Here is a 14153-nt window from a genome sequence, read left to right on the forward strand (position 1 = left end):
CTTTGGTGTACTTGAATATAACTGATTGATAAAAAGTGTGTATGTATCGGGGCTAATATTACATATTATTAACTCGTAAATTGCTGTACATATGAAGCTTGTGATTTTTGGTAAAATGCGTGAAAAAATACTAGTGTCTATAGCAGGTAGTATGAACATTTGTTTGACTGGAATCGACATTACAAAGGCATACACCTAGAGTCCTTTTTTGATATTATCATGCAAATGGCAGTTTTAAATTATATCATGCAATATATGATGATTCTGACTAGTTAAAAGTAATAACATTAAGAGTTTTTTTGTTTGGCATCAATTTCTATGACTTTTACTCTGGCATCCATAGAAAGAGAATTTCTTATTTGTGTAGCTACATTTGTATTTCCTCTTTCGGTGATAACTACTTCCCGCACTTTCGCGTTCACTGTGTTGGTGTTTGTGCTTTCTACATTGTCCTTTAACGATTTCAATCTTACACGTATTTCACTTTTCGAAAACATCCATTTTTGAAGCTTTGTCTTTAGATATTCATCGGTGGGACTTGTTTTACATTCGGTGTATTTTCAAACAAATTGGGGCAGTGTCCTCTGTAAACTTGGAATATAGATTTAAGAGGTCTAGATAAAAAAAAACAACAAAAAAACAAAAAAAAAAACCCAAAAAACAGTGAAATTGTATTCTACATGGCACTAAGTACATGTATACGAGACGGGTGAAAAGCTCCCCGAGACAAAAAAAAAACAAAAAACAAAAAACTCGACCATAACTTTAGTGCAAAGTTCTAAATTCTAATAAGTCTTCACAAAAACGCGTTCTACCGGTCAAAAGAACGTGTTTTTTTCATTTCGAAATCATCCTACACATAGAAACAAAGTGTCGTCAATAATACTATAGCAGCCCCGTTTTAACAAAATGCCACAAAATGTCCCTAATCGGGTTTTGTTTCTATTCTACTGATTCCTTTGAACGTTAATTTTCATTCTTTAATTTTTTGATATGATTAATTTTGGAACCAGTAAATATTTGTATATGAGAATGTGCGCATTTGTGTTTCGTAATCATTATCCACAACTGCCAAATTTTTATAGTGAACGCGTGAAAATATTCGACATTGTTGAACGGAAGAAAAATATGAAAACAAACATGCTATTATGTAACAATTTTATTGCAAAAATAATGATTAATAAAAATATTATAATAAAAAAAAGTTACTTAAAAATAAATGTTCATACATTAGTCAACAAGTTTTGATTACAATAAGAAAAGTTAATTTTACAAAATGTGATAGTTTTCCTTATACTGTAACACCGGTAGTAACACAGGAAAAACGAGACAGGTCGATTTCCGGGGAGGAGATTCTTCCAGGACGGAATCGACTTCCGGCAGAGGGGACTATAAGCCCACAAGGACAGACCAGCTGTTCTTTTAAATCGTGAACGGCACCAATTTCTTATTTCAAAGTATAGTAAATGGTTATAAAACACATAAGTCTTGAATGATCCAATCTGATTTAGTTCCGGACATTACTGGTGATTTACTCTGTCGGCCGCCAACCACCCTTGATCCTCTCTAACTTTTTCAGATGTAGAGGGTTGAGAGAGAACGGCTCCTTTGTGAGTTCATTATCCGATAATGAACACAAGAAATCTCCATCAAGTTTTTCTTTCTCGCATAATATCGCGAGATCAGGTAATCCACATTGATGTAGACACTCTACCAAGTTCACCACAGTAAACGCCTTAAATTCTTTGGGCTTTTCTGGTTTGTCCTCAATTGATTTGGAGTTGGGTCTAACAGTGCCAACTGGCTTTGGTTTTTTCCCTATGGAAGACATATCCGGAATTTTATCAATAGGCATGGTTGGCTGTTCCACAGATTCGGAAGTCATTTCTACAACACTTGGTCGGGACACCTCTTGTTTTTTCTTCCTTCCTCCAGTGAAAAACTGAAAAAATAAACATTGTACAATATAACAAAGTTTACTACCACTATGAATGTTCGTTTGATAGATATATACTTGGTTAAAGTTTTCAAGTATAATGTTTTGAGATAAAAAATAGTCCATTCTATGTGGGTATTTATAGAAGGATTTTCAATGGATAGAATATTAATGCTTTACTCACATTAAAACCTCCTTTCTTCTTCTTTTCTTTGTCTTTGTCCTTCTCTTTGTCTTTCTTTTTGTCCTTCTGCTTGCTTTTCTTTTGGGCATCTGACATAAATCAAAATAACTTAGTGAAACATATTTTATTTTGATGTTTATCAATTTTCACTGCAAACAACAATATAAATGGATATATTATTGGTAACTTAATATTTGGGTTCTATGTAACATAAGAGTTCATAATAACAACAAGAAGCTGGAGCAACTTTAAGGAAATTTAAAGGCTACACAGGCAAAAGTGCCACCCATATAAATCATGCGTGGCAATTTTCATGTGGTTTTCACATGAAACTTATGCGTAAATCATATGATTTTTTCAAACGTATGATTTTCGCATGAAGATTTCATGTCATTTTCATGACCATCATGCAATTCACATGTCATTCATTTCACACATGAGAATCGCATGATTTATATTTACATGTGAAAAACATGGGTTTTACACATGTATTTCATGCGTGGCACTTTTGACAATGTAGTCCAAATAATTCATTTCCATAACTAAAGTGCCAATACTCAAGGATATAATGGGTTATCAAATTTTGCCGTGTTTTAATGAAAGTTAAGCACAAATAATACCAAAAATCACTAGAGCTTCGTGGTTTTTTTTCTTTTGATAACTACAGCTTACCTGTTTCTTCTGAAACGAAATCCGGTAACACGTCGTATAAATTTTCATCTGTAAAACATGCAAATAAAATTAGAACTGTCACACAGAAAAACTGTAAATGATAAGTCTGCAAGACTCCATCCACAGCCATTGAATATATAACTGGTTTGTTATGCTTACTCATACATATAACCAGTTTCATGAAAAAGTCACCAATGATATAAATGAAATAGTATAACTTACCGTTGACCTGAACGTAGAGTTCATCCGCACCATTGTTAGTTTGTAACCTTGTGTAGGCATTTTCTTGTTCTGTCGATAAAAAAATAACTTTATAATTCAATCGTGATTGTACCGAACATTTTCATTGACTTAAATTTTAATAGCGTTAAATAAGGTCAAGGTCATTCATTCATTATCAAAGGTAAATCCATGATAACAGTATGACACATGCCCAATATCAGGTGTTCATTACTTTTAGTTATTGACAAGAAGGTGTGACAGAAAAGTTCACAATACTCAACCCTCTCCATATCATTATCAAAAGGAGCTGGTCTGTGCATCGTCGAAGCACAAAGAGAGCGGGACGACTGGTTTGCCTGGTATCAGTATAATGTGACCGGATAAGGTGTACTTGTTTTGTGTGTTTGGTAGCATGCATCAGTGTGAAAACATGTCGCATATCATTCATATCTGAATGAGTATTTTTATCTCGTAGTAAAATAACTTTATGACACAATGGGAGGTGGTTTGAGAGTTTCGGGTTGAGATTGAGGAAATCTTATTAAAGACCAGCGTAGTAAGCTCAAAGATTGTTTTATCTTTGCAAAAACTTTATCGATGTGATTTTTCCATGACAGACAGTTATCTTAATGTATCTGTTCTTTTACACATTCAATGTTGGTTAAAATGTCCATACCTTGTGGTTGTGACCTCTTTGGAGTTGGTTCAAGATAATCGTCACAGGCTGCCTCCGGCGGATACTTTGGCCCATCTGGAAGGAAACATAGGTAGTGTTATCAGCTGTTTATGCTATATTTTCCGAAGCAGATTTTTAAGTCACGTGTAATTAACAAAACGTACCATGGCGTTGAAAAGGAGCAAGTCATATGAAAAGATATGTCTAGTTTTACGTTATACGTTATAATTCAGTAATAGAAACCCCTGGAGTATCGAGGATGGATAGATATTCATTCTACATTTTCATAAGTAAAAGCTTTTTTTATTTCCATCTTGCATATTAAGAAATACCAGTCTATCCATTAAAGCTTACTACCAATCAGTTAACACACTTTGTGGGTTATTGAACACAGTAATAGCTAGCCTTACATCATATACAAAGCACTGTCAGAGCATGGACAAGCTATGTTCAGCACATTGTATATAGAACATTAGAGACAAATTCAAATGATAATTCATGTTCACATATATCACTATTGATTTATAGGCCTATTTCACCACCTGCAGCTAATAATATTGTCTGCAACAAAATAAATAATTCAAACAACATAAAATTTATGATAAGTTTAAGAAATATGTTGTTAATATCTCCATCGAACACAACTGAGATGCTCGTGCAACCCGGACTACACTATCATTAATTACGTCCTGGACACGTTATATGACAGGATTGAAGCCGGTGACATAGGATATTGCCATTTGCAAAGTAGCTTGTTTGTTTGTTTGTTTGATTAATTAACGTCCTATTAACAGCTATGGTCATGTAAGGACGGCCTCCCATGTATGCAGTGTTTTGCGTGTATATTGTGCGAGGTGCGTGTTTCGGGAGATTGTGGTATATTCATGTTGTGTCTTCTTGTATAGTGGAACTGTTGCCCTTTTTATAGTGCTATATCACTGAAGCATGCCGCCGAAGGCACCAAGTAACATAGCTGCGATGACGTAGCTCTGAACGACGGACGGAAGATTTCTGACAGATGGTCGTCGTCAGAGCTACGATTCCGTCCCATTGCCCGTAGTGTTGCAAAACATCCAGCGGTGAAAATGTTGCATTTCATGTGTGTCATGTAATTTTTAATTAAATTCAACAATATCAAACATTTTTAACATAAAATGATTATTTATTTACCCACCTCCTTGTCAAAATTATGTTTTGAAGCACTTTTGAATGGCTCGCATCTCTGACACGGCTCACTTGGCCGCCATGATGCTTCTCGTTAGAAAGTCTCGCGCTCCAAATATGGCACCTAGTACCATATATGGAATGACCTACAAATTTTCACTACGAAAGAAATAAATGTTACAAAGTTTTTAACATGAACTTTAAAAAATCTTTTTGCTTAATTCTAAATAATACTTACATTTGTTCAGTTTCACCATATTTATTCTTAGTTTGTTGGCTTTTTAAAATTTTTAAACATATTTGTTTCATTTCGTCACGGTTTCCGGTAAATCAAACATGGCGGCGTATTTGAACAGAATTATACATGTGTTGTGTTTGCCGTCGATTTTACCACTAATAGTTGATGAAAGATTATAATCGAAAGGTTTGTGAATTGAATATTGATCATAGTTGTCAGAACAATACAGTTACATAAGGATAATACCCGAAAAATATATTTTTATCAGTCTCAAAGTGCCCGATGTGGATCACATCGGGGCTTGCAACACTAGCGGCAACGGGGTGGAATTCATACCCTGCCGGGAACGGAGTGGAAGCATACGGGCGAACCAGTCGTCCCACTCCCTGTATGCTGAGCGCTAAGCAGGAACATTAACTACCACTTATAGACTTTGATGTGTCTCGGCCAGGGGACAGAACCCAGACACACAGAGCCTTCGTCACAAGGGCGAACGCTCAACTCAAAGCTAAAAGTGAGGCGGTGCCAGAGAGGCATTAGGGAAGATACAGTCAATAAGAAAAAGGAGAAACGATAATATCCTAAATTAGTCGCCTTTTACGATCATGCAATAGGGGGTACAATTCTAACGCCCTACCTGCAGGGCAATGCAGAGTAGCAGCAAAAATATACATGAATAAAAACAAAAAACGGATCATTGACTACAAAACACATCAGCTAATCTCTAAAAATCCACGATACGTTTATTTCGTACACTCTATTGATTCAAAAAGCGATAATTTGTTTGATTACAACGTTTCAAGCAATTAATATATTAATGGCAATCTCGCGGGAAAAAAATGTAACACATGTACTTAAAACTGTGGCATGTATGTGACATCTCGGTATATACCCACATGGCCAAATCGTCCACTTTTAATTACGCAAAATATAAAGTATTTCAGCAAGTTACTCGCCAGACGACACTTAAAACGATCAATACTATACATTCAGCTGACGACTTAAACAGACAAGAAATAAATTGGAGATTCAACACAGACTAAGAACTAGATAACATTGACTCTTTATATAAGATATGTGTGATTCGGTAAGTCATGCAATCAGTGCTACATCTTGATAGTGTTTTATCAATTATCTACACTCAGTTTTGTTAACTCCAATCACAACTTAAAGATGTTCCATTGACGACAGAGCATTAAACGATACTCATCATTTGAACAATATTTGGTGTTTAATTGTGTATATGTCTACTTTTCACACAAAAATAATATAGAATGATTTATTGTGCTCTCGGTGCATGCGCAATCAGTGCATTATTCTACATACGACATAGTGCCACGGATTTTTTTCGGGATGCAATTACTTATTTTAAAAAATTGTATCTTGAAGTAAGAGTTGTTCTCTCAAAATAACACAAATGATTGAAGACGGGCTCGGGATTTCCGTAGACCGCTAAACCTGCCTATATTATTAGGTTTTTTTTAATGTTTGCCTAGTATTAGGCATTAAAAAGCATAATAAAATAGGGAGGTTTACCGGACTAGGGATTTAGGATGCTAGTTCACCTACAGAGCAGATCAGTAGTTTATTTCTTAGTTAAACTGCTGAAGCCTGAAGTTTTCGGTTGAGTTCCGAGGAAAAACGATAAAATATTTCATCTAGCTGTCTGGTTTCATATATCATTCGGGGTCGCCTTTTATTACAGTAATTTTGTAATCACGCTGCCTTCAGATGTTTTACTCATACAGCCACAGCTTCAGAATGTATCTAAAACGGATTTCAATGAATACATATACATCCTTACATAAAATGACTCATTTTCCTTATGGAATGTGATGCCTCTGTGGGTGTTTACAATGAATACCTGTGTGTGCAGTTAAACTATCATATCATATGTTTATGTAAATACCATATTGAACTAATTCTGTTGTTCACTAATTTACATATTTGTATACAACAGAGTTATCTGCTCTTGCGGGTAGGTATTGATTGTGATGTCATGTGTTTGCGAGCGTAACGTCATACTTTTCTGAGAAAACGACATGAATTGCGCTCACGTCACCATCGATACCACAGGGACCTGGCACAAAAATTGTTAACCAATAATATATATTATCTATACTGTTAGTTAAAAAAATGTGCCAGGTCCCTGTGATCGATACCTGTCCGCAAGGGAGCGAACTAATATGCAAAGAGGCAATACTTGAATAAAGATCGTCCTTGTGGCTTCTGTTTACCTCATGTTTATAACATTGGATTGAGAACAAGCTGGGCAATATAGATCTAGTGATACACCAGCATGACTGGTCGGACATTGTCGTAATCATACAGGTGTACTAATTAGTATGACTGGTCGGACATTGTCGTAATCATACAAGTGTACTAATTAGTATGACTGGTCGGACATTGTCGTAATCATACAGGTGTACTAATTAGTATGACTGGTCGGACATTGTCGTAATCATACAAGCGTACTAATTAGTATGACTGGTCGGACATTGTCGTAATCATACAAGCGTACTAATTAGTATGACTGGTCGGACATTGTCGTAATCATGCAAGCGTACTAATTAGTATGACTGGTCGGACATTGTCGTAATCATACAAGCGTACTAATTAGTATGACTGGTCGGACATTGTCGTAATCATACAAGTGTACTAATTAGTATGACTGGTCGGACATTGTCGTAATCATACAGGTGTACTAATTAGTATGACTGGTCGGACATTTTCGTAATCATACAGGTGTACTAATTAGTAAGACTGATCAGGCATAATCGTAAACATACAGGTGTACTAATATAATCACTCACCTGAAGTGGGCGGTGGTTTGCGCGGGAAATGTCTGCCAGGTAACTCAGGGGGCGGGGACGGCGAGGGTGTAGAGGGTGCGATGGTCGAGGGCAAATCATCATCTGTATGGAGGGACAGCGAAGATAGAGGACTTGATGTTCCTGGAAAAACCCAAATCTCTGTATCATGATGGTACGAAACATGAAACTATACAGATTGGCACATATCATTTTACAAAACAGACATGCAACTAGTCTGGTGAACAAGGCAATGTAATGCGGCCTTGTAGCCCTAAATAGAAAAGCTGGTAACTTGATATTCCAGGTAGTGAATGCTCTTTTATCCCTGTACATTTTCTGTAGAAAAAAATGTATGATTACGGAGATTTTTTGGATTGAAATACAGAATGTCCATGTGCAGTTGTATATGGTTTTTAAATGAGCAATCTCAATGAAGGCCTACCTATACTCCCACTGCTGGGTCTTGATGAAACCTCGTTTTTCTCCTTCTCTTTGCCTTTTTCCTTTTTCTCCTTCTCTTTTCCCTTTTTATCCTCTTTGCTCTTTGCGTTTTTGTCTCTTGGAGATTTTGGCTCAGCCTTGGTAGGTGATTTTGGGTCACGAGGTGATAACTGGATTTCCTCCTTTTTTGGCGAGGTTGGTGTTTTGGACCTGGGTGACATCTTTCGCTCGTCCCTATCTGGGGGTAAAGGCGGTGGTGAGTCCAAGACTAACGGAGTTAGATCTTTTTTAACCGGGGCCGGTTTGACAGTTACCCAGTCATTGTCTTTCTGTATGTGTATGTTGACTTTACTTGCCATGTCAATGTAGAAACTTTCTTGAATAAGTGTCCTGTCCACTGTCTGGGGGAACAATTTAGCCATGGTCGACTTATACATTTTATCACTTTTGTCAGCGGCGACTTTGACCTTTATGTCGTTAACAGCTGCACTGGCTTGGAGAGGAAACAATGCCAACGTTGGCTGGACTTTCTTTCTAGTGCTTCCGGGTCCACATGTGGGGGTTACTGACGGTCTCAATAGACCCACAATAACCTCGTGACTGGTGACCCTATTAAGTTTCAGTGTGTTACTGATGTTGTCGCATTTTTCTCCATTCAGATCAGCTTTGACCACCATCTGAAACTGGGGGTCAAGAAATCGGACTGTCTGTGGAAAATGTAGCCGGTCCACAACCTCCTGTAATGTGTAAGTCGTCTCATCAGCTAATAATCGGAATTTGATTTTATCTTTACTAGTTAAGATAATTGTACTACCATTGAACTTACAGTAAAGGTTTGCAGCTCCTATAGCTTTGTCTAGTTCGAGCTTTCCTCCTTTCGCTAACGTTAGAGGTTTCCCACTTCCGTCTTCCGTAGTCGAGAAGCTTTCCTCCACCTGTACATACCGCGGGAAGTCCTCAATGAGTTCCTTGAGAGTACTGTAGATCTTGCTACCCGCGTCCTCTCGGGCTATCCTTACCTTACCCCCGTACCCAAGGGGTATAAATATATCATTTGTCTTGTTACCACTTCCAGGTCGATCTAACACAAAACTTGCTGCAACCTTTTTGATAGCAATACCGAAGTCGAGTTTTAACAAATGGCCTTCCGAAAAATTCGCGTGTGTGCTTCCATTCACAACTTTAACCATACATGGTAGTCCGAGTTTGTTGACAGCTTCTTTGGCCGATAGGAGATCGTCCGACCACACAACAGCTGAATCTAGGTCCGCCATATTACTGAACACCTCTGTTTACCATGGGTATGGGGACGATTCCTTAAGGAATGTGTGGTGTTTGCTTACTTTAACTGTGTACGGTATAGATCTTAAAGCGTGCCCGTCCCTTACACTAGTCAAACAAAGTACAGGCAAGAACGGGTTTTAAAGCGTGCCCGTTCAAGCATGCCTTATACACAAGTAAAATAATTTCCATAATTGTGTGGTGTATACAATTAGATCACGTGGTCGATCCACCTGTAATCCCGTATATAAATATTATAGTTCCATTAACTCGACTTGTGTAACGGGTCAATCTACTGACCAATGGTCAACCCAAATTAATGTAATTGAAACAGATCTCACTTACTGTAGTATGAACCGCTTTGGTCACTCAGCCAATTCAATCATGCATGACAAGTCGTCTGCTGTCATAGGTGTGTTTTTAAATAGTTTTGTTGTTGTTATAAGAAAGCAGAATTTAACAAATTATCTATAGATGTATATGTCACACTTTAGCTTTAATGAGCCCATTGTCTTGAGCAGCGAGTCAAGTTGACTTTAGTTCACATATCACACACTAGCATGCATATAATTGAATCCATTGGAATTTGAATAGCCCAATAGATCAGATCAAAGATGTCTATATATATATGTCAGTACGCAGTACTCACGACATATCTTTCTTATCCTTTTTGCTGGAACCTCTAATGTACATTATGTATAGCCCTCGAGGTTAATACGACTGGTATCTGTCTTAACCTAAATTTAAAGGGGCTAATTTTGTATATAACATGTTATCGTGCGATGTACGGACTAACACTGTGAGGATACGGACCATCAAATGGCACATTAATGCAATTCATGTTTTACAGTCGGAGTGGTTTTCAAGATTGATTTTTTTTTTTCAGATTTTTCACTTAAGTTCACAAAATAGTCACAACAAGAGGTAGATAATCGCATATGGAAGCTGTGAGGCTACCACAGGTATCGTATACATGTATCTACAAATACTAGAAATATCGGGATTGGAGGGAAATAGTACAAAAATATCCGTTTCCAAAGGAATGCAAAACTTAACTTTTTTCAATTATTTTTTATTCATTTTTTTTCAAAGTTTATTACAAGATATAAAACAACACAGAATTGAAAAGGAGACAATTGTTAGAAGTTAGAAACAAATACAATGTCTGTTGTCACACTCTCAAAAACCTAATTAACTAATTATAGCATTTCAAATGGGAAAAAATATGGGTATATAAATGGTTCTGCAGGTAGGGCGTTAAAATTGTACCTGCTGCCCCTATTACATCATCGTTAAAGGTGACTATGTTTAGGATTTTTTCCTTTTGAGCGAAAGTGTACAATATTGGTTTCATCTGCTTTGATAACTGGTACTCCTGTGTCCGCTAGTATCAAGCCGACTGATATGAACGTGAACTAACTTTTACCACGTGTTGTGGTCCTCGCGTGCTTCACTTCCAATTTATAATCTTGTACCCAAAATGCTTGAACCTAGGATTTATAAGTGAGAAGGATTCGTGACTGTCTCTTTACATTAACTAAACACCACGCGAGACGCCTATGAACAGGGAATAAAAACCGTTTTTCTCAACAAATACTTGTCTTATCGAGTCAAACGAAACACCATTGTAAAGTTTATTAAATTTCACGACCTATACATCCTAGATACTCCAGGGGTTCCGATCACTTACGATCTCTACACCCCTGGACTAGCTCATAGTGAAATTGAAGGCAGCTCAGCTGAAAATATTTGACCTATCACAGACCAGCAAAGATTTCCTTTGAAGACTACAGAGAGAGCGACTCCCATGTACCGTTATACGGCTCTTTTGATGTACATCAAAGGACTAAATTACCTGTTCTGTTCTGTTGCCTCCAGTTTTACGATGAGATAGTCCAGGGGTGTAGAGATCGTAAGTGATCGGAACCCCTGGAGTATAGAGGATGCGACCTATATTACTTGCTTTAAAGACGGAATATTTACAGGATATGTCTTAAATTTTCGTTAAAAAAAATCGACAGCTCATGAAATGACGGCCCCGCTTCAGAAAGTAAGACGTGAAACCATCGCACCCGCAAGCTACATCAAAGGCTGCGCCGGCGGATATCAAAGGAAAATCAGTCGTCGCCCAATGTCACGGTCAGTGCACAAGCACAAAAGCGCCTGCCTTGGACTTCCCCAAAACCCAGTGTGACTTATCCTTCTCATATACGTCCTTGGCTTGAACTATGTCTTCGGATCTCCTTAGCTTCTACCTAGTGATTGTCTATCATAATCATATTTAAAGTGTTATCTGAATCAATTATTCATCATACATACTTGAAATTCTTGACTGAACTTGCTTCAGCTTAAATGCGTTTTTTGGTGTTTTTTTAATACAACGCGACTAGCGTTTGTATTAATGCTATCCGGTTTAACTTGCCTTATAATGACATCTAGTGGTGACCTCTTGAACCATTTCATTCATAACCTTCCATTCATAAATTCCCTATTCATTGAATAATATTCTTTTGGACCAATCAGTAGTCATGGGAAGACTGCCTTCTGATTGGTAGAATACACAGAGTGTGTATAGAATACACAGAGTGTTATATAATACACAGCTCATCTAGGTCAACTGTTGCCTGCTGGTGACTCCTCTGTCCAACTTACATAATCTCTGTTAATGATAATTCAAATTGGACTTACTCTCTTAGGCTTATAGACATAAGAGTTTTAAAGTAAACTAATCATATGCCCTTTTGTGTACTTAAAAATAATGTTTTTAAATGAATGTTAAACACAGATCTGAGGTAAAGGCAAAATAACTTATAAGGCTGCCCTCATATTAATCCAATAATATTACACGTCGGTGTTAGACACGACGTAATGATCAAAAGTGTCTCGTCGTGCTATACCTCTAACATTGGTGGAGTACCCTCATATGTGCATGGTTTTACCAAAATAAGTGTATGTTCAACGTAAGAAACAAGAGTATATTAAGGATAAAATCTCATTTTAACGAAGACGTTTGTTTTCATCAAGAAAAATGTCAAACAAAACATATGTATTTTCTGTGATCAGTTGAATGTTCTTGAAATAATTGATATAATAATAATAATTAAAGTGAACAGTCGGGCAAGGATGGCTAAAGTTGGTGAAAATGGTGTGAATGTATCCAGTATTATTTCTTATGAAATAGAAAAATAAAATCTCCCGTCAAAATCTGTCTGCGTACGAAAAAATTAATTTAAAGTATGGGAATTCTAAAACGTCCTCCCGGCTCACTAACGTCTGTGGTTACATTTCCACGCAGCCTCGCTTTCAATGCTTTCATCTTTTCTTTACTTTAATGGTCAGAACTGCGAAACTAAGCAGATCTTGACCGTCCTATTAATATGTGAGAACTTTTGGAAGGCCAATGAACGCATTTAGACTGGTTTTCTTTGCCCGACTATTCACTTTAAAGTCTTTATAATATCGTTTATATATTTTGATTTTGGAAATTAATTTGATTTCATTCTATTTTCCTGTTTCTGCTGCGTTGTATTTGCAGTATTTTGAGTACTTTGATTTTATATTTGGTTTTCTGGTTTTGAGGTTTATGTTAGCTGTTTCTGAGCCTGCTTAGCACTCACTTTATAGATATTGCTTACCTATTCTGTCGACTAAGTGAGTAATTATATTACTGATATCTTTTTCTTAATTTTTTTCTTCTTGCTACCATGTTATCACCTAACATTGTTTTTTTATGTACTTAATTTTCATTATAGATTAAATTATCCCATTCGTTATTAAAAGATAACAATACTTTATACTCCAAAATATGTTAGAGTTACCTTCCCTTACTCGGTAATCACTACCAGTTTGAAACGTTCATGGCTGATGTTTACATTTTACTAAACATTCTCCAACTCAAGATACTGTAAGTTTTTCCTCTCCTAATTAGTATTATATTTCATGTACATATGTTTAATATCCTAATAAGTATTGTCATTGTTAATGATCACTGTGTTGCTAAATCACATTCTTATATATTTTTTCCTTTATACATACAGTACCTGTTCGTATTATTTTGTTATTATATCTATCTTGTTTGATTGTTATGCGAGGAAAGTATGTATTATGTGTGAAAGTGTGTCAGTATGTTCTTGTAGCTAGTGACAACCAGCTTTTTATTGTAAATATTAAATATAAATTAGTCATTCTTCATTTATGTATGTGGTGATGTACATCCAAACTCTGGTCCTATCAACTCTGAGCCTGATCATATCTTAAAAGATATCTCAATTCTCCATATGAATATTCGTTCAATTAGAAATAAAATTGAACTAGTTGAATCTGAATTTTCAGAATATGACATTCTTTGTTTTACTGAATCTCACCCGAGTGTAGACATTAATAACAATTCATTACATTAATCCTACCATCCCAACATTTTTAGATGTGATAGAGCTGATAGACCAGGTGGTGGGATAATTATTTATACAAAAAATAATATATTAGTCAATAGAATGGATGATCTTGAATATAATTATCTTGAAAAT

The 14153-nt window shown here is 36.4% G+C and overlaps 1 protein-coding gene across 1 annotated transcript; it reads right to left on the minus strand.

Annotated features, from left to right (window-relative positions):
- Positions 1 to 658: 658 nt before the first annotated feature.
- Positions 659 to 9998, minus strand: LOC138325366 (uncharacterized). Its single transcript, XM_069270967.1, has 7 exons — positions 8348 to 9998; positions 7906 to 8046; positions 3691 to 3765; positions 3015 to 3083; positions 2793 to 2840; positions 2121 to 2209; positions 659 to 1942 (listed from the first exon to the last, which is right to left on the minus strand). The coding sequence occupies exons 1-7, from the start codon at positions 9618 to 9620 to the stop codon at positions 1532 to 1534; spliced, it is 2106 nt and encodes a 701-aa protein (XP_069127068.1). The 5' UTR covers positions 9621 to 9998; the 3' UTR covers positions 659 to 1531.
- Positions 9999 to 14153: the final 4155 nt, after the last annotated feature.

This window comes from Argopecten irradians, chromosome 6, assembly GCF_041381155.1.
Source record: "Argopecten irradians isolate NY chromosome 6, Ai_NY, whole genome shotgun sequence".
NCBI classification, from domain to species: Eukaryota; Metazoa; Mollusca; class Bivalvia; order Pectinida; family Pectinidae; genus Argopecten; species Argopecten irradians.

Excerpts from the sequence above, each read along its gene's own strand:
- LOC138325366 (XM_069270967.1), bottom strand. The coding sequence starts at position 9,620 with ATGGCGGACCTAGATTCAGCTGTTGTGTGGTCGGACGATCTCCTATCG. Across the intron at positions 3,766-7,905 it reads CAAACCACCGCCCACTTCAG|ATGGGCCAAAGTATCCGCCG; the intron begins GTGAGTGATTAT and ends GTTTCCTTCCAG. Across the intron at positions 2,841-3,014 it reads ACTCTACGTTCAGGTCAACG|ATGAAAATTTATACGACGTG; the intron begins GTAAGTTATACT and ends CATGTTTTACAG.